Genomic DNA, 20,537 nt, shown 5'->3' with positions numbered 1-20,537 from the left:
TTTATTGCAAAGTGCCAGGGGCGTATCAGCATTATGGTGCCCTCGGGGAGGGGGCAGGGAGGCGCTTCTGAGTGCCGCCTCTGGCACGCAAAAACCAGGGGCGCAAAAATGGGCCACCGTGCTGCAAGGCGCTGATACAAGGCACTGCATCACGCAAGAACGGGGCAGGGCTAGTGAGTATCATGCAGGCACTGGCCCTGCCCCATTTGCAGCACGCGCATGCTCGCGGCCCGCATGCAAAATGCTTCCCCCTCCCTTTTCTTCCAGTCCACCAATCGACAATGGTTGGTGACCTCTGCTCTAGCACCTCTACTTGAGCTTCGCCTGCTTTGTGCTGGGTGGGAATCCTGCTCAAGGCGGCCGTGGCAGCCTGGTGGACCTGCGGCTGCCAGCCGTGGTGCGCGTGCCAACAGAGAGGGCTCTGAGTGCCGCCTCTGGCACGCGTGCCATAGGTTCGCCACCACTGCTCTAGAGTATGTACAGAGGCTGATTGGCTTCCATAACAGATTTGTAAACCATGAAACACTAGGGCTTTATAGTCCTTTTCTGTATCCTATCCATATAAACATAGAGCACGTACAATATCTAACCATGTTCTATGGAAAAATCAACCTTCCTTCCTTCCTTCCCTCCCTCGCTCCCTCATTCCTTCCTTTCTCTCTCCCTCCCTCTTTTAACTATTATCTCTTAGATATGATTTTATTAAAAGTGTGATTTCATTAAAAGCGCTTCAGTTTTCTTTCTCTCTCCCTCCCCCCCTCCCCCCCCTCTCCATGCATATAGAGAATAGCACCCATTTTATTATTAGATGCCTTTTAGTTCCAGGCAGGTAATGCACATTAATTGCATCTTTTACCGGCTTGGAATCCTGAATGTCATTTGAGAAATGATGGAAAGCGCTGCCAAATTGCCCCCGCTTGGGGGGAGCCGGTCCTGCCGGCTCTTCGTTCCGGGGGAGCTGGGGAGGGAATGTTGCACGCTGACATTTCCTTCGGGTTGCAGGCCCAGCGGAGGTTCTGCAGCCTGGCCCGATGACAGAAATGAGCAGGCCCCCCGAAAGAGCAGAATCTGCTCTGTTTCCTTCCCAGTGCGGTTCCAGGGCCACTTTCTAGTCTGGAGGGAGCCCAAAGAGGCTTCCTCCTGAGTAAAGACTGCATGGCAAACAGGGTCACGTGGTGGTCTTCATGATAGGCTACTTAGGCACCCACCAGGAGCTTTCCAGGGGCAGATCCCAAGCAGCTCTGTGATTTATTCATATCAGAATTATGGGTGTAAAGAGACATTGAGTTATCCAACTCTAGGACTGCAAGGACCCCTCGGTGGAGAAGTGGGGCAGGGGGCAAAGCTCTTTTCTATTCCTTTGATTGACAGCCGGCTGGGAAGGTAGCCAGGCCAGAGAAGCATTTGGAGGGAGCGAAATCTCTCTTTCTCTGGGGCGATACCCCAGATGCAGGGCAGGGAAGCAGGAGGATGCCCAACGCAGCCTGTCTGAGGGCCTCGGCTCTGCCAGCCCACCAGGACCTGGGGCACCCCCTCCCCACTGCTTTTGAGGGGACCTCATATGTGAAATCCAAGGACAACTGTGAGTGAAACCTTTGGGAATCATTTCTCTTTCACATTGGCTAGGACAGGGATAGGCAACCTTGGCTCTTTTATGACTGGTGGACATCAACTCCCAGAATTGAGAGTTGAAGTCCATGAGTCATAAAAGAGCCAAGGTTGCCTATCCCTGGGCTAGGAGAACTTGGCTCCTTTTTGGTTAGCACAGCAGCTTCCTGTGCGGCATATTTAGAAGAGTTTCCTCCTCCCCAGTCTGGAATTCATCTCCAGACTAGACTCCTTCCAGCTGAGCTGCGCTCTGGAGGACCCCCTCACGGGCAGATCTACCTAATTTCCTGAGCACCGATATGAATGTGGCTCCCTCTGGGATGTTTTGCCAGCTGCCCGTTCTAATCTGCAGCCCTGAAATTCCCTCCAGGCATTTAACCAGGCCTGACCCTGCTTATCCTCGGAGGGCAGAGTGGTCCCATTCGTGCTAGAACGGTCTGCTCCCTCCTCATCCTTGGATCCCATTCTGAGCTTCACGGGCTCTGATCCTAGCAGCCGCTAAAGATGGCAGCTCCTCGGTTGCTGAATGTATTTGTGATAGCTCGGGGTGCCGTTGTGGAGTCCCCTTCCCAGCCTCGGCCAGGCTTTTGCTGCTGGAGGGCGAGAGAGAGAGAGAGAAAACTCGGTGCTGCAGCAAACATGGACATGCAGGCAGGGAGCAGCAGAGGCAGCCAGGCCGTGTGGTGGTGGAGGTTGTCTGAATCCCAGGGAGGAGAGGGACTGGTGGACAGAGGAAGAAGGAGGGGGCCAGGCGGGGGGAGTGTGTAGGTGGGGGAATCTCTTCTGCTGTCACTTGGGGGAAAGGGGGCTTCCCCACACCTCCAATTATGCCTATGTAGCGCTATGTGAAGTTGGGGTGCTAAGGAAAATCCCCCCCCCCGAAATTCAGGCCATCTGGGTTTTCAGGCTTTCAGCTGGGCGAGGTTCCAGACATTTGTACAGGGAGAACAGGGGCTGTCCTTACAGAATCGAAACTAAAATTGGTTTGAGGCTGTTCAGAAAGCAGAGACGCATGATCATTTGGCATTGTGATCAGATACTCCTCTTCGCTTAGAAAAAAGAGGTCAGCGCTCAGGAAGAGGAGGGGGGGTCCCTGGGATAGGGAGAGGATGCCTGGAGGCGCACTGCACCCGCAGAATGTATTCCTGATCATGGAAAATAATCCCAGGCTTCAGTGACAGATTTGTGTGTGTGTGCAACACGCAGAGAAAGATCGGTTGCTAAATGTGACCGGATTTTTTTTATAATGAGAGCAAAGCTGGAGCACTGGCCAAATGATTCAGCCCAGAGGAGGGAATAAAACAGGAGTCTCCAACCTCGGCCACTTTAAGATTTGCGGACTTCAACTTCCAGAATTCCCCAGCCAGCCATGCTGGCTGGGGAATTCTGGGAGTTGAAATCCACAAGTCTTAAAGTGGCCAAGGTTGGAGACTCCTGGAATAAAATAAAGATGTGTGACGTCCCCCTTGGTTGTTTAATGTCTCTAGAGATGGATGAATGCTTGCAGGGATGTTACGGTTGTGTTCGCAATGGAAACCGGCGTGTGTTTGCTTTATAGGCAGACAATGCCCTGCTGTTGGCTGAGCATCCAAACGATTTGTGGCAGACCTCGCAGAGATCATATAATGCGATGAGTATGAAAAAGTTGGTAGTCGGACAGGGGTGAATATATCTTAGGTTATGGACCGGTTTCTTTTCTGAATACTGATTATAAAATATTTACAATTGTAACTGACAGGATGAAAAGTGTCTTGCAAGACTTTATATATGAAAATTAATGTGGCTTTTTAATCCAGTGTCAATTGCTTCTGGGAATAATTCAAGATGCTGGTTGTCACCTTTAAAGGGCTTCGTGGCTTAGTCCCTGGTTACTTGAATGGCTGCGGGATTTGGGTTTGGCTGGTCTAAAGAAAAGAAGAAATAGGGGTAACATGACAGCAGTATTCCAGTATTTGAGGGGCTGCCACAAAGAAGGGGGTCACGTTAATCACTAAAGCACCAGAAGGCATGACAAGAAACAATGGTTGGAGACTGACCAAAGAGAGAAGCAACCTAGAATTGAGGATAAAGTTCCTAACGATGAGGACAATTAACCAGTGGAACAGCTTGCCTCCAGAAATCGTGGGTGCTCCATCACTGGTGATTTTTAAGAAGAGGCTAGACAATCACCTGTCTGAGATGGTATAGGTTCTCCTGCTTGAGCAGGGGGCTGGACTAGAAGACCTCCAAGGTCCCTTCCAGTTCTATTCTATTCTGCTTCCTGTCAGGTCCTCTCAGACCTCATTCTTGGGGCTCTGCCATTCTGTTGAGGGGGAGGTTTCTCTCTGTTGGGAGGGGGGCAAAGTCTTGTGGGCTCTGGGATGTATTTACTTTGTTCTCTTCATCTTTGATGTATCTCTTTGGGTGTGAAAGGGGGGCGAGGAATGTGCCTGGGGCCATCTGCCTTATCTCTACTTTGCTGGGAAAAGACTGGGAAGAGAGTGCAATGGCTGAGTACCTCGCTCCAGTTCCCAAAACAACTTCACACCTGTGGATTGGCTAGAATCGAGCTGGACAGTTGTGCACTGGGGAGGGATTTGAAAGGGGAGTTTTAATTTAACATTTCCCGTGGGAATTATTCAGATCTTGCCTTGCCTTTCTGCTTTCACTATCTCTCAATAAAAAGTTCCTGCTGAGGGAACTTATCAAGAGTTCTGCTTTCTTGGGAGTACTAGCTGAGGCAGGACCTTACACTTCCTCTCCCCAGCTGCTTCTGCCTGTCCTATCCAATCTGGCAGGAAGGGCAAGCTCTGGGTTCCGTCAGCTAGGGAGTCTGGCTGGTAAACCCCACAAAGAGAGCCTTTTCTGCCGTGGTCCCCCTCCTTTGAAAGATCATCCCACTGAAATTAAGACCGGCCCCATCCCTGTTGGCCTTTCATGAGGCCTTGAAAATGTGGCTTTATGCTCAAGTCTGGAGCCCTGGGCCTGGGTTAGCACCTGTCTCCTGGTTGCACGGATAATGGATCAGATCGTGCCCAGTTGCTACCATAGTTGTATTATTTTTGTTTTTATTTGCTTTATTGTAAACCACCTAGGAGTCCCCCTGCAGATTTTACTCCACTACTTATGACTCTGGGGGGCGCTGCTCGTCTCTGTTTCAAGGCCACTGAGCCAGCCTGTTGAAAGACATTTCCACAGTCACGTGGCCAGCATGATGTCATGGAGCGCTCGGTACCACCTATTAATCTACTCGCATTTGCATACTTTCAAACTGCTAGGTGGGCAGGAGCTGAGCTGAGGACGGGAGCTCACCCTGTCACGTGGCACAGGTCTCAAACCTGGGCTGCTGGTTCTCCAGGTGACGAGCCCAGCATCTTAACCACCATGCCACCCCATAGGCCACCTAGAGTAGAATAAAAATGAGATGGTTTTAAAATTAATGATGAGAAAATAAGGATGTTAATAAAAAGTATGAGATGGATTATTAAAAAGAATTGATTGCTAAAACTGAGTTTCAGATAGAAAAATGTAAAATGCTTTGACATTATTGTTACTAATATAAATTCTGTATTATTTCATACTTCCATATTTTCCATCCTTAGTTTGGATGAAAGAGTGGATGTTGTTGAGAAGCAAGGTAAGGTTGGAATTAGAAGGACACAAATGAAGTTTTTCACATGGCTTTTTATGGTTCGATAAAGTTAAAGTTAATGTTAGATTTTAAAAACCATTACATTAGAAGTACCATATTAAGAATAGGGAATAAACTCCAGTTGTGTCCGAAAATATCTTTATTGGTTTTCAGCAAAGAAGCTTTTTATAGGAAAAAACAAAGGAAAATGTTTAAACTGTCAAGATTTGTTAGTACAGGAACATGGAGAAATCAAGAAAACAATTCACTGCAGAGGGATTTAGTTTTCAATGGTTTTCATATGTACAATTAACAGGAGGATTTAATATAGCTAGAAAGTAAAAGAAATTATCTAGGAGAGGGGTCTCCAATCCCCGGTCCGTGGACCGGCACCGATCCACAGCATGCCAGCAACCAGGCCACACAAACAAGCAAAACTCCATCCTCGGGATGCTGGCATGATTCAAAAGCACACCCCCTCCGGTCCGCAGAAAAACCTTTCTCCATGGCACCGGTCCCTGGTGCCCAAAAGGTTGGGGACCTCTGATCTAGGATGTATAAAGTTATACTAGTCAGTAATGGAAATATGAAAAACCTGAAGGGGCATATGCATGGTGAACTTGTGAAAAAGTGAACAAAAAATGGATACAAATGCATAGGATAAATATTCAGATGAAATCAGAACTTTTTTATTGGGACTTATGGATAAACAATTTAAAAAAACATAAAAGGTTGGTTTTGTATATGGTAATTGCAGCATAATAGAGGAATAATAGAGGAATAATTGAAAACCACAGTGGAGGAGTAGATTAGGATGATGTCAGAATTTGCAAAAATGGCATAACTGAGCTGTTGATCAGGGATAAAACAATAAGTACTTGTATAAAAGATTTTTCCTGCCTAAATGTAACATTTTGCTTTTCTCCACATTGAGTCTCATTTTGTTGCATAGGGCCCATTGTTCAGGTTTGTCAAGATCTTTTTGGATCCTGAGTTTGTCTTCTAGGGTGTTGGCTACTCCTGTCAGTTTGGTGTCATCTACAAATTTCATGAGTTTCCCTTCAATTCCCTCAACTAAGTCATTTATGAAAATATTGAAGAATACTGGGTCTAAGACAGAACCTTGTGGTACCCCACTGTTTACTTCTCTCGATGTGGATGTAGTGCTGTGAGGACTACTCGTTGAGTATGATTTGCCAGCCAGCTACAGATCCATCTGGTGGTGATGTTGTCTATCCCACCTTTTTCTAACTTACCAAGGAGTAAGTTGTAGTCTACTTTATCAAATGCCTTACTGAAATCTAAGTATACTACATCCACAGTATTTTGCTGATCTACTAATTTAGTCACTTTGTCAAAGAATGAAATAAGATTGGTTTGGCATGATCTGTTTTTAACAAACCCATGCTGGCTATCCGTTATGACTTTGTTTACTTCTAGATGTTCGCAGATCTGTTTTTTGATTATCTTTTCTAGGATCTTCCCATGTATTGATGTTAAACTGATTGGTCTGTAGTTTCCTGGGTCCGTAATTGATCTTTCCTTTTTGTAAGATACAAGCCAACCCTTCTTTCATTTCTGTTGGGACTCAGCAACTTGTCGCTCTGTCTTTGACAAATGAACAAGGACACCTTGGGGCTATTTCTGCTGCTGAGAGCAACTTATTTGTCCTTGATGCGTCTTCCATCACCCCATAACGAAACAGCCTGTTGGAAGCCAAGAAAGACTGTGTTCCTGCAGTCCTTGGATCCCCACGTATGGTTGGACGGGCAAAGCAGCCACTCTCGGCACTTTCCCCAGCATTGAGGACAGGATGTTCAAAAGGGCCCTGGGTATTTTGTGCCTTTCTGACTTATATATTATACCTTTATTACTATAGTTGTCATTCCCAAACCTATTGTTGTAAGCTGCCCCAAGGAATCTTTGCTTTGAAGGGTAGTGAACAAATACACTTTATTGGAACATGCTTTAAAATATTCCCAGTTTTTTTTTAATCCCATTTATATCCCGCCCTTCTCCGAAGACTCAGGGCAGCTTACACTCTAAGCACAAACCAATTTGCTTAGCAATAGCCTTCATTCTATGTATATGCCTGCTTATTAGAGCTTTCAGCCCCCCGCAAGCGGCATTATTACAAAGTCAGCTTATTGCCCCCAACAATCTGGGTCCTCATTTTACCTACCTTGGAAGGATGGAAGGCTGAGTCAACCTTGAGCCTGGTGGGACTCGAACCTGCACTAATTGCAGGTGGGACTCGAACCTGCACTAATTGCAGGCAGCTGGTGTTACTTAAGGAGGCATTAGCCCACTGCTCCACCAAGGCAGTTTGTTCTTCCAAACCTCAGTCTCTGACTCTGTTATCAACAGGGCTTAGGAGCAGGCAGGCAGTCTTAAAGACAGAGATGTATGTCCCAAACTATGCTACAAGTCCTTCCTCTGGTGCAGTGGAAGTGGTTGCTCATTGGATACCTGGATAGTTACTGGCTTTTTTATGCAGCCCAGACTAGGGCATCTCCTCACACTTTGTTACTGGGAGATGGAGGCTCTGGGCCAGCAAAGACCCTGGCCTCTTGATCAGGTGGCGTTGCTGATTGTTATCCATTTGCTGGAGTGTATTTAACAGAACAACAGAGTTGGAAGGGACCTTGGAGGTCTTCTAGCCCAACCTCCTGCTCAAGCAGGAGAACCTATGCCATTCTAGAAAGTGGCTGTCTGGTCTCTTCTTTTTTAAAAAAAAATGTTTAATTTTCTAATTTTACATTTAGGTATTTAAAAAGCAACGTGGCAGCTGAGTTAAACTGATAATTTAATAACATACAAGTATCTTTAGTACAAAGGGTCGCGGTGGCTCAGTGGGTTAGGACGCTGAGCTTGTCGATCAGATGGTTGGCAATTTGGCAGGTTGAATCCTGAGTGCCGCGTAGCAGAGTGAGTGCCTGTTACTCGTCCCAGCTTCTGCCAACCTAGCAGTTCGAAAGCACGTAAAAATGCAAGTAGAAAAATAGGGACCACTACAGTGGGAAGGTAACAGCGCTCCGTGCGCCTTTGGCGTCTAGTCATGCTGGCCACATGACCACGGAGACGTCCTCGGACAAGCGCTGGCTCTTCGGCTTTGAAACGGAGATGAGCACCGGCCCCTAGAGTCGGAAACGACTAGCACGCATGTGCGGGGGAACCTTTACCTTTATCAAACTACTACATTAAATATTCCCTCTCTTTTCCCCTTAGTATCTACTGTCTCATGCTAACTAATACAACTCTTATTATATCAATTAAATAAAAGTAACATTCTTACTTTTAACAATAATTTTTAGCTTATACATATCCTGGTTATTTTAAACATTCAGTCTTTATAGACCAGGGGTGTCAAACTGCCAGCCTGCAGGATGGACGTGTCATCCCAAAACCACGCCCACCCCATTGCCGGCAACGGAGAAAAAGCTCCGATACGTTGCGTGACGTCATGTGACATCACGGGTTTGACATGTCTGTTATAGACAATCAATGTCTTAATTAGTTTTTCCTAATTTTTAGTTTCCCATTAATATTTAAATTTAACCTTTAATATTTATAATTTCCAAATTTTAAATAACCAAAGTTCCCTTTATCACAATTCATCATAAAATCTAATATTCAGGATACATGTCTTATCTATTTAAATATATTCTATTTCTCACCATTTTACACCAACTAATTAATAATAGAGTATAACATTATTTTCTATTAATTTCCAAATTTCTCTTGTTTCAACATTAAATACTATAGATCTCCCTCTGTTATTATATATATTGTTTGAAATAGAAAAGGCAATCTGGTTGCCATTTTTTTGGAAGGGCTAACAAATCGTCTCTCTATTTTTCCATCTCGGGGTAGTTGTCCTGACATGTTTATCTTCCCTTCAATCTGTTTTTCTTCTTAGTGATCTTTGTTGCTCTTTTCTGCACTCTTTCCAGGGTCCCAACATCTTTTTTATAATGTGGTGACCAAAACTGGATGCAGTATTCCGAGTGTGGTCTTACTAAGGCTTTATCTGAAATGCCTCCTAGATCAAGAACACATCCATCTGGTTCACCTTCTTTAGAAGAAGCCCAGAAGTCAAGAAGGGTGAAGGAGCCCAACATAAACTTGACCCTTGATCTTCCACTGGTGTGCCCCATGCTGCTTGCCCTCTTACAAGACTGTCATCTTCCTTGGAAGCAGAGATGTTTCTCTGAATACTGTAGCTTAATTGGTGATCTAGGCTCTGTCTGACGGTTGCTGAAAAGAGGTTAATTGTTGTTAACCCCCATTTTTTCCCTGGCTTCTCGTTACTCAGTTGTCAGCCCAGCCATTCAAAGGAGCATCTGGAACATTAATGAATTGGAGGCAAGGTTGCTTTAGACTGAAGATTCTGTAGATTTTGAAGCAATTAACTTTGCTAAAACTGCTGCCCAAAGAATCGCCGTTCAGCAATTTGAGAAAGTGAAATTCTATTAGAGCTCCATCTCCCCAAGGTTGGAAGGTTTGCTACCTTGATTAGGTCGGCCCAGATTCGTTGACAAGAAGGCCCCGGGGTTCGGTCCCATCACTCCAACTGCCTCTTGGCCTTCAAGCTAATCCCACTTCAAAATCTCATTTTCTCATAAAGCCTCAGAGCTGCGGCCTGCTTTCCCTCACGGTGGCAGGTAGGTTTCTCCCCTCCCTTCTGCTGGTGTTGCAAGAAGCAGAACAGACAATTCTTCCCACAAAGGAAGCCTTGCATTGGGGGAGGGGAGCGGGAGTCTTGTAGACATGCATTGAACTGCACTTCCAGGCAGTTTCTGGACCTTCGGCTCTACATCCTAGCTAGCAGATCCAGGACTGCTCTCTGCTCTCCTCTGGGTCCCAAGCAGAGCTGGCACAGATGTGCAAGTGCAAAGCCCCTGGCCTTGGCCTCTGCCTGCTCTTGTGCTGCTCTGCTCAGTCAGCACATCCCTTTCCGTAAAACAGGCTCCACCTGGCAGCCTCCTTAGAGAGGTTGTGTGCCTGTGAAGTAACATCTTCCATAAATAAACAGAATAACAATACAACAGAGTAGGAAGGGACCGGGGAGGTCTTCTAATCCAATCCCCTGCTTGACCCTAGACTATTCCAGAGTAATGGCTGTCCACTCTCTTCCAGTGGAGTTTCTGCTTTGGGCTTAAGCAGGGTGCTGGCACGATCCCCTCGATAGGAACTAGAGAGAAACCTTGACGGACCTTGTCCTGAAGGTCCTTTTGCTAACAATCGCCTGCATGGATCATTCCCTTGTCCTAAGGCAGTGAGGTGGCCCCTTCTTGGCTGAATCACTTCCCTCCGTTGCTTCTCCCTTGTGCCTCGGGTCATACAAAATCTGACTAGGAGGAGGAAGAGGCAGGATGTCTTTCGGGGCTCACGTGGGCCAAATATTGGGACTAAAACACGGGAGATGGGAATTGTAGACCAAAGCGTTTGGGAGGCAGCAGATTGGGAGAAGAGTGGTAAGCCATAGCCTGGTGCCTGTTGGATCAGAGGGCCTCGGCCCAAATCCCTGTCCTTGTTCGGGAAGGGCTCAGTGAAGTGAGGGATGCGAGATTTTTGCCTTTCACCTTCCCTATAAATGTTCTGCCTGGTAAGATTTTAGGTTCTTCAAGGTTAAATGCTGGTCAACGACTAAAATCAAGAGACTTGACTTAAACATTAAGTAATAGGCACTAAATGATTTCTCACTAGTGTTTTGCTTTTCAAGTAATGAAAGGTGGACGGTGTTGAAATGGAAGAAAGTTCAGGCTCGGGTGGGCAGCAGCTTCTGGCCTTGGCTCCCAATCACAGAAGCGGGCCTCCTGGGCAGACCTTGAGCTGAGTTGATGCAGCTCATGCGAAGACAGGCGTGGAGCCCTTCAAACTGGCCACAGGCTGTGGCTGGTGGAGGCTTCCTGACAGCGACCCTGAGTGAAAGCTGAGCCTGTTTTCGCTCCCTGGAGGGTTTGTTTAGAGAGCAACCTTAGTGTGAGATTGCATCCGGCTCCTGGGAAGAGACTGGCCGCTTGCAGAGACAGGGCCTTGAATTATGAAAATGCTCAGGAGATCGTCGTGAAGATCAGGGCTTTCATATTTCCCCAGCATTTTTTCCACGGCAAAAAGAGTTTTCCCCACATTTTAAAGATGCTTTCCAATTTATGTCAAACCACGTTTTGGAGCTCAGTCACCGATAACACTGGAACTGCTTTATGGGGGCACCTTTTCAATCCCCCTCCGCAGGCCTCCTTTGCTGGCCCCAGTTCCTGGTGTAAGGGATGCTCCATCTGAGAGGGAAGTGGGATTCAGCCAGGGAGACTCCAGACATCCTGGAACTGAAGCCCAGAAAGAGTAGATTGCACCCATGCAAGGGTCACTGAATATGCCTCCGTCTTTGGGAAAATAAATGAAAAACCACTTTTATTGTACCAGAACGAATGAGAGCGATTGAAAAACTGCAGCAGAGGTTTCCACCATGAACAGCAATCGCCATGGTAATGTTGCATACCAGCAGGAAGCTACTTGTGGATCTGGGAGACCCTGCTGAGGGGGCCCTTATCTGACCTGACCGTTCTCTTTTCCCCCAGGACCCTCGGAGCAAGCACAAGTTCAAAATCCACACATATTCCAGCCCAACGTTCTGCGATCACTGCGGCTCCTTGTTGTACGGACTTATCCACCAGGGGATGAAATGCGACAGTAAGTCCCAGCCAGTGAGGTCTGGTCCCAGGGAAAGAGCCTGCTCCACTCACCTGTTCTTGCAGGGGCCCTTGTGAGCATATCAGAGCAGGTGGGAGAAACGGGAAGAGGGGTTCCTTGCATGCGGGAGCTGATGGTCTGGGCAGCTGCAGCTCTGGCATCCTGGCAAAATGATGAATGAGCAGAGAATAGAGCTGCCTCGGAGGAAACAGACGAGGTTGGGGTGTGTGTGAATGCAAGGAAGCAGCTGCCAGTCTGGTCTCTCACCAGTTGCAGGCAAGGAGTCTCTCTGTGTGGGAACATCTCTGTCCTTTCCTAATGTCTATGTAGATTCTCAATCATCCAGACCGTGGTTGCCCCAAAGGCGCTTTTTCCAAAAGGCAACTGGACTTTCTTGGTTTTTTTCCTCCGAAGATGTTTCACTTCTCTATCCAAGAGATTCTTGGATGAGAAGTGAAATGTTGTCAAGAGGAAAAAACCAAGCAAGTCCAGTTGCCTTTTGGAAAAAGAGTTTTTGGGTTCACAATCCCCTGCTACTCTATGCAGATAGGAGTGGTGTGCCAGCCTTCTCCTTCCTGCACTGAATGTGTGGGGCAAAGCTGCCAGGCACATCAGGGGTGAGGGGTAACCTCCAGAGACCCCCTGCCCTAACTCATTTGAAATGCTTGGCTACCGTGCCACCAGCCCAGCTGCAGAGGGCTGGCTGCTCCCTGATTGGTGCACTGTATAGGGACACAGCCGTGCACAGGGGCCAGACCTGGGCTGTCGAAGGCAAGAGCTGCTGTTTCCTGGCACCCTCAGAGCTTCTTCCTAAGACTTGGTGAAGAAAGCCTGCAGACCAGCTTCATCCCTTGACACAAATCAGAGCCAGAAGGTCCCTGTGCGAACAGAGCCTGGGCCTCAGGTTTCCTGCCTCTGGAATTGCTACCGGAGGCACGGCCGTGCTTTTGAGGAATGGCAAAGCCTCTCCCTGCCCATAGAGCCACAGGCTGTCTTACCAGGAGTCCCATCGCCGACTAAGCTGGAGCAGCACGTCCAGCAGCCTTCAGGGCTGGCTTCTGCAACTCGACAGGTAGTCATATTTACATGTTGCTCAGTACCCTTAAAGATCTTCTCATAAATTATTTAGATGAGGAGATGGAAGAGGAACTCATCCAATTGGCAGGTAACACCAAGCTAGGGGGAATAGCCAATACTTTAAAAGATAAGATTTAGAAGGATCTTGACAAGCTTGAATACTGGGCCCTAGCCAACAAAATGCAGTTTAGTGTTGAGAAAAGTAAAGTTTTACACTGAGGCAAGAAAAATCAAATGTACAGACAGGTACAGAATAGGTGGCACCTGCCTCAGTAGTAGTGACTGTGAGAGGGTCCTATTAGACAGCGACTTAAGTATGAGCCAGCAGTGTGTGGCAGCTGCCAAAAAGCCAGTGCAGTCCTAGACTGTATCAAGAGAGGGATAGCATCAAGATCATGGGAAGTGATAGTAGCGCTTTATATTGCACTGGTGAGACCACACTTGGAATACTGCATTCATTTCTGGTCACCATGATACAAAAAAGATGCTGAGGCTCTAGAAAAGGGCACAGAGAAGAGCAACAAAGATGATAAGGGGTCTGGAGGCTAAACCATACGATGAACAGTTGCAGGAACTAGGTATGTCTAGCCTAAAAAGAGAAGTACCAGGGGTGACAGCGTTTGAAGAGCAGTCAGAGAGAAGATGGGTATTCATAGAGAAGTCATAGAGAAGATGAGCATTCTCCATAGGACCTAGGAGCAAGACAAGAAGTAATGCATGGAAGATCATTAAAGACAGATCCAACCTGGAACCAAGGAGAAATTTCAGGTCAGTGAAAACAGTCAATCACTGGAATGGCTTGCCTCCTTGAGTTGTGGGTGCTCCATCGCTGGAGGTCTTCAAGAAAAGATTGGACAGCCATTGGTCCAGAATGATATAAAGACTCCCGCCTTGGGCAGAGATTGACTACAAGAAGACTTCCAAGGTCCCATTCCAGCCCTCCCAATTCTGTGATTCCAAGTTGAAAACTCCCAATGCAGAAGAGGTAGGCTAGCAATCACAAAATATGAGCTTAGGGAGCCCCCTAGTGCCCACCTTACAAATTGCAGCCACCTACCTAATGCGCCGAGGTGTCAGAGACCAAAGAAGCGAACAAAACGTTTCCCTCCAGATATTTCGATCCCAGGTAGGAAGGAGGCTTCTGAAGGGGCACCGGCAGCCTCCTACATAAGGCCCATCTTTTTCTGGGCTCACATGGAAGCTGAGGGAATGCAGAAAAATACATCTCTGAGGATTCCTGTCACTGCTTCCTTAGAGCTTGTTAGATAGATGATAGATAGATAGATAGATAGATAGATAGATAGATAGATAGACAGACAGACAGACAGACAGACAGACAGACAGACAGACAGACAGACAGACAGACAGACAGACAGACAACCTTTATTGTAACTTTTTTCCTGTGGGCACAATGGCATACAGTAAAAATGAAATTTAGTTGCTTTGTCTCAAAGTGTACATATAACACATTTAAAACATATTATATACAACATAAAGACGCGGTAGCTCAGTGGGTTAAGACGCTGAGCTTGTCGATCAGAAGGTCGGCAGTTTGGCGGGTTGAATCCCGAGTGCCGCGTAACAGAGTGAGCACCTGTTACTCGTCCCAGCTTCTGCCAACCTAGCAGTTCGAAAGCACGTTAAAAATGCAAGTAGAAAAATAGGGACCACTACAGTGGGAAGGTAACAGTGTTCCGTGTGCCTCTGGCGTCTAGTCATGCTGGCCACATGACCACGGAGACGTCCTCTGACAAGCGCTGGCTCTTTGGCTTTGAAACGGAGATGAGCACCGGCCCCTAGAGTTGGAAATGACTAGCATACATGTGTGGGGGAACCTTTACCTTTATATACAACTTATGTATTGACGCACACCCCTACATATACATAACAAATAAATGTTAAATAACGGAAGCCTGAGAGTTCACAAGGTTAATGCTGTATGGAATGAAACTATGGCTGAATCTGGATGTTCTCCTGCAAATACCACGAAGCCTCCTCCCAGAAGGGAACAAGGAAAACAGGTCCTGAAGAGGATGAGTAGTGTCCCAGATAATCTTACGGACCCTGTTCAAGCAACGCTTCTGTGCTACATCCTGGAAAGGAGGGAGGGAACTGCCAATGATCTTTTCGGCCATCCTCACCACTCTCTGCACCGCCTTCCTGTCTGAAGCAGGGATGCTTCCAAACCAGACTGTGATGCTGTATGACAGGATGCTCTTGATCATCCCCCTGTAGAAAATGGTCAGGACAGGAGAAGGAAGATGAGCGATGCAGAAAATGCAAGCACCGCATTTTTTCCAGTAGTCTTCCTGTTTTTATTGGAGCTGAAGGTCCTGGGGAGAGGCATTCAGAATCCTGAGAACAGGGTGGAGGAGAGGAAGGCTGCACCCCTGGAATATCCCAGGCTTTTAGGAAGTCCTAGGGGCTCCACAGGGAGAAGAACCCCAGTTAATGTTTGAAGGAGGAGTTACTCTGTAGTGATGTTCTTAGATATCAGTCCAATAGGGTGAAATTTGGATGTGGGAGGGTAGGGCCTCCTGCCCACCCCCACCCCCATAGTATTTCTTCTTTGATCTCCCTGGGAAGGAAACATTTTGGAAAAACAGACAGAAGGAAGCGCAGTGAAAAGACGTACCTATAGCCCTTTGGGGGCCTCCAGATTTAAAGAGCATTTTCCCAGCGTGCCAAACAGCATAGTAGAATCCTAGATACCTTGTATGTCTTATAGAAAACCTAGCTGAGCCCCTGGTCTGTCCAGGTCAGGAATCCTCAGATCTCCCCAGATGTTTGGCTACCCCATCTTGACTCGAGTGGATGGAGCCGCAGTGACTCCAGCGGGCTTTTACTCTGCTCAATAGCCCTGAGAGTCAGAAAATCTTCCTTATTTTGACTTTGGATATCTCTTGTAAATTTCCTCCCTGTTGGTTTCTCTCCTGCCCTTGGGCACTCTGGCGACTAAGGCCACACCTGCTTCCCTGGGAGAGCCTTCAGAAATCGGAGGATTGCCATCAAGACTCAGCCTTGTCTTCTGACGCCATTTCTCTCCCTGCCTCAGCTTGCATGATGAACGTGCACAAGCGCTGCGTGATGAACGTGCCAAGCCTCTGTGGGACGGACCACACCGAGCGCCGAGGCCGGATTCACATCAAGGCGGACATCGAGAACGAGGTATTGACGGTCATTGGTAAGTCTGACTTCTTGGGGATGATTGAAGAAAAATGGATCCCTTCCTGTTGCAGGGGATCCCATGCTTTTGCATGATGGCTGCATGTGTCCGTAATGTGTGGGGGTAGAAAAGGGGTTACAGATCCTCTTACGATCACAGTTGAGCTCAAACTTTCTGTTGCTAAGTGAGACATTGGTTAGGTGAGTTTTGCCCTATTTCATGATTGTTAAATGAATCACTGGAGTTAAGTTAGTAACGGTTGTTAAGTGAATCTGGCTTCTCCATTGACTTTGCTTATCAGAAGGTCGCAAAAGGGGATCACGTGACCTCGGTACACAGCAACCGTCATAAATATGAGTCAGTTGCCAAGCGTCTGAGCTTGGGGAGATGCCGCAACAGTTGTAAGTGTGAAAAACAGACATAAGAGACTTTTTCAGTGCTGTTGTAACTTTGAACAGTCACTAAATGAGCTCTGGTAAGTCAAGGACTACCTCTATTGAGCTGGCTGAGCCAAAGCCTGTGTGGGGAACCTTGCTTTTCTTGGCTCACTCACAACCACCCGCTATGTTGGTCCCTTTCTGAGAGGCCAGCTGCGTCCAGCCGGAAAGGCACCGAGAGGCTGAAGCCGAGCCGGCCTAGGAGACCTGTGGTGCCCAGCGCATTGCTGAGCCCTTCTCCTCTGGGCAATTCTGGATCAGGATGCAGGGTGGGGGCCACATGGGGTCTCTGACTTCTTTTACTCAAAAGATCCCCTCTAAACATGGGTGGTGGCAGTGCAGCATGGGGCCAGCCTTTCAGACACCCCGTGGGAGGTTAGTTGCACCTGCCAGCTGGGCCTCGGAGAGGCTTTGTGCTGAGATTCTTTTACTGTGTTGTGGATATTTTCTCAATAGAATTGTTAAAAACCTTACGTGCTGTGGTTTTTCAAGAATTGATCACTTCTGGTGCCTGCCTCTGGGCACCACTGCCCTGAAAGGCACCTTCCTTCAATTGGCCCCTCAAAACCAGAGAGATGGGATGGTTTTCCTTTTCACTGGGGTGTGTGTGTATGTGTGTGTGTGTGTGTGTGTCCCTCAGACTGGAGGTGTCTAGAGCAAGTGGTTCTCAAGCTTTTCTTTGCCATGGACCCCCTTTAAATACTTTTTGTGGCCACGAACCATGGCCACGGATCCCCAAGACGTAACTCAAGATTTAAATCATAATGTTTCTTCAAGCCTTTGGGGACCCCCTGTGAGTCATTGCAGGCCCCCAGGGGTCCATGGACCACAGGTTGAGAGGCACTGGTCTAGAGCAAAAATCCCCAGACTTATTTGTTTGCAATTTGGCCACTTTCTTTCAAATTGCCACGGACTGATAATACTGATTTTTGAGGACTAGATGACCTCCAAGGTCCCTTCCAATTTTATTATTATTATTATAACCAAGACTGGCTGAAAGACAATCCCCTACCCAGGATTCAACCCAGGGAATCTCCTCGTTCAACAGGTGGCTTCTTCCATCTCCTTCCTGGTGTCTCCGTCCCCAGGAATGAAAAGTGATGCTCAGGCTATAACAGGCCTTCTTCATCTTCCTCTTTTGAGTGCAAATTAGCAATATCGCTGTAAGGACCTGCCCCAGCTGGTCCCTCAGGAAAGTAAGACTCAAAAGAGCTTTTACTGAGAGAAAGTGGTTACAGTAAAGTCAGGCACAATCTGAAAGTCCTGCACAAAGCACAAAGCAATTCTTTTGGTTTTCCAAGCCCAACCCTTCTTAACCAGCCCACTGGCAGCCACTGTGATGCCGAGGAGATGTTTTGAGAATGCTGAGGTGCTGGGCAGATAACAGTTCACACTCAGGGCATGATGGCCTTGGAACCAGGCTGGAAATGGCTGGAAAGGAGTCTGCTTGGTTTCTGAAGACAACCCCCCCTCCCTAATTCCCAAGCGGTTACAGCAAAAGAGAAAGCATGCGATAGATGCCAGCAAACCTTCCTCCCCGCCCTCCGACCGAATGGCAGGACACGATGGTGGACTCACTTTACATAAATACCCATCATGCTATTCCTTTTTGTGGTAACCAATATTATACAAAGCACAGAAAAGCTAAGAAAATACAGAGAGTCCTCAACTTACAACAGTTTTTTTAGTTATCGTTCAAAGATACAACAGCCCTGAAAAAAGTGAGTTATGACCGTTTTTCATACTTGTGACTGTTACAGCATCCCCATGGCTGTGTGATTAAAGTTTGAACTTTTGGCAACTGGTTCCTATTTATGACAGTTTCATTGTCTTAGGGATGTATCATCACCTTTTGTGACCTTCTGACAAGCAAAGTCTACGGGGGAAGCCAGATTCACTTAACAGCCCTGTTACTAACTTAACAGCTGCAGTGATTCACTTAAGAAAGGTTGTAAAATGGGGCAAAACTCACTTAACAACTATCTCACGTAGCAATAGAAATTTTGGTCTCAATTGTGCTCATAAGTCGAGGACTCCCTGTAAATTAAAGATATGAGATGGGGGATAGATTTCTCATTCACCGCAGCCCTTCCACTTTTCTCCCTGTCCTGGAAAAGCATCTTTCTTCCACCACTTCCATCCATTCTCCATCCATTGGTATTTGTTCTTTAAACATCTCCCCACCACCACCCGCCTTTTGGAAGGCCTCATCAGTGGGATCCGGCCGCATCCATTTATTCTCTCCATATTATCAGCCCCTTCGTTGGGACTTCGTTTGTTTAAGGGAGAGGTGGGCAACTATGGCCCCTGTGGACTTCAATTCCCAGAATTCCTGAACCAGCTCAGGAATTCTGGGAGTTGAAGTTCACAGGTCGTAAAGGGGCTGCAGTTGCCCAACCGGTTTTAAGGCCGCTCATTTCAATCTCTGTTTCAAACTACCTTCATTTACTGCCCACAAATTCTTGATCCTCTCCCTTCCTTTGCCAAGCAACCCATTTCCACTGCATACAGCATATTTTCATATTTCTCCTGACATATCCAACCCTCCCTTCAACTTTTTCTGTAAACATTTGCACATCGTAAAATGTCTTCATCAATTTAGTAAACATTCCATCGACTTATGCAGATCGGCTACTTGCTCTGGCATGTGGGCCATTTGCATTTAGCTTGCAGTCCTCCTGTCAACTCCCTTGGCCTTTGATCAATGAATGCTTTGACTTGTGCTTATCATTATCTCATAGAATCTATTTGACATTGGCCACAAATCAATTGGATTCACAGCCCACATCTTCAAAAGCCTGACCCACATACATTTACACCCCTATCTAATATACTTCTGGCATCTGCACAAGCATTTCGTATGCATTTATCTATAAAAATATGTCAAACAACCCCGGGAACACAACACAGTCTTATCCTGCTCAGTGCTGAAGCTTTCTATTTGTTCCCTTGCATGTTCACTTCCATCTCACACTTCCTACCTTCAGCCACCAACTTTCAACTCCATGTTCACACAAAATTGTGAGATGGCCTCACGAGACCGATGGTTCGTTAAGGTGCTTCCAAGTAAAAGGCAGCACGCAGGGATGCAATCAGTCAAAGCTTTATTTAACGATAAAGTAAATAGAAAGAGTTCCCTGGCATGGAGGCATCCATGCCTGGGTTGAGCTCATGGATCAGCAAGCAAGCAAGCAGAAGAGAGAACAAAGAGAGCAGAGAAGAGAGCAGCCCCTGAGGAGAGGTTTTTATAGGGGGTCCTCAGCCCCTCCCTTACCAATTAACTCTCTCCAATGGGGCTGCAGGGGCCAGGGACCCCTGACCCACCAGTGGGAGCAAAGATGCCTCTTTGCTCCCATCTGATGACCTTTTTGGGGAACTGCCATGGCTGGCACAAAAACATCTAACAAAAATTCCATAATCCGAGCCTGTTTGCTTTATTACACGCCTTCTCTAAACCAGCATTCCTAGAATGTGGGAACTTTAAGCTGTGTGGACTTCATGCTGGCTGGGAAATTCTGGGAACTGAAGTCCACGCCTGCTAAAATGACAAGCTCTGAGAAATGCTGCTGTAAACCAAATACTGTGTAGGGTAAACTTTTTTTTTCCAGCTGTTTCTCAGTGAGCAGCTGGAGAACAAGAACATGAGGTGCACGCACCTTGCCCATTCTAAAGCCGAACTGTACCTCCCAGATTTTTATTTATTTTCTTTTATTTATTTATTATTAAATTTATTTGAGATTTGGCTCATTCTCAACCCAAAATCTGTCAAACAGCGTCACATGCTCCTCTCACAAACAGTTTTTGCCTTCACTCTAGGTAGCTTCCCCTGAAAAGAGTGTAGAGAAAAGCAGCAAAAATGATTAAGGGCTTGGAGACTAAAACATATGCAGAACGGTTGCAGGGATATGGTTACTCGAGAGAAAAGAAGGACTAGGGGTAAAATGAT

General features: G+C 46.9%; 1 protein-coding gene across 2 annotated transcripts in view; it reads left to right on the top strand.

The window, feature by feature from the left end:
• Positions 1 to 20,537, top strand: part of PRKCB (protein kinase C beta) — a gene marked incomplete at its 3' end in the record, with an annotated part of 192,908 nt that overhangs the window by 68,567 nt on the left and 103,804 nt on the right. For both annotated transcript variants that reach the window (XM_081338042.1, XM_081338041.1), the window contains exons 4-5: positions 11,800 to 11,911; positions 16,044 to 16,172. In XM_081338042.1, the coding sequence (XP_081194168.1) occupies positions 11,800 to 11,911; positions 16,044 to 16,172 (241 nt within the window). The remainder of the gene's footprint in view (positions 1 to 11,799; positions 11,912 to 16,043; positions 16,173 to 20,537) is intronic.

Source organism: Vipera berus (genome assembly GCF_964194415.1).
Source record: "Vipera berus genome assembly, chromosome: 13".
Lineage (NCBI taxonomy): Eukaryota > Metazoa > Chordata > Lepidosauria > Squamata > Viperidae > Vipera > Vipera berus.
The sequence above is the reverse complement of the archived record's forward strand: the minus strand, read 5'-3'. Positions and strand labels throughout refer to the sequence as shown.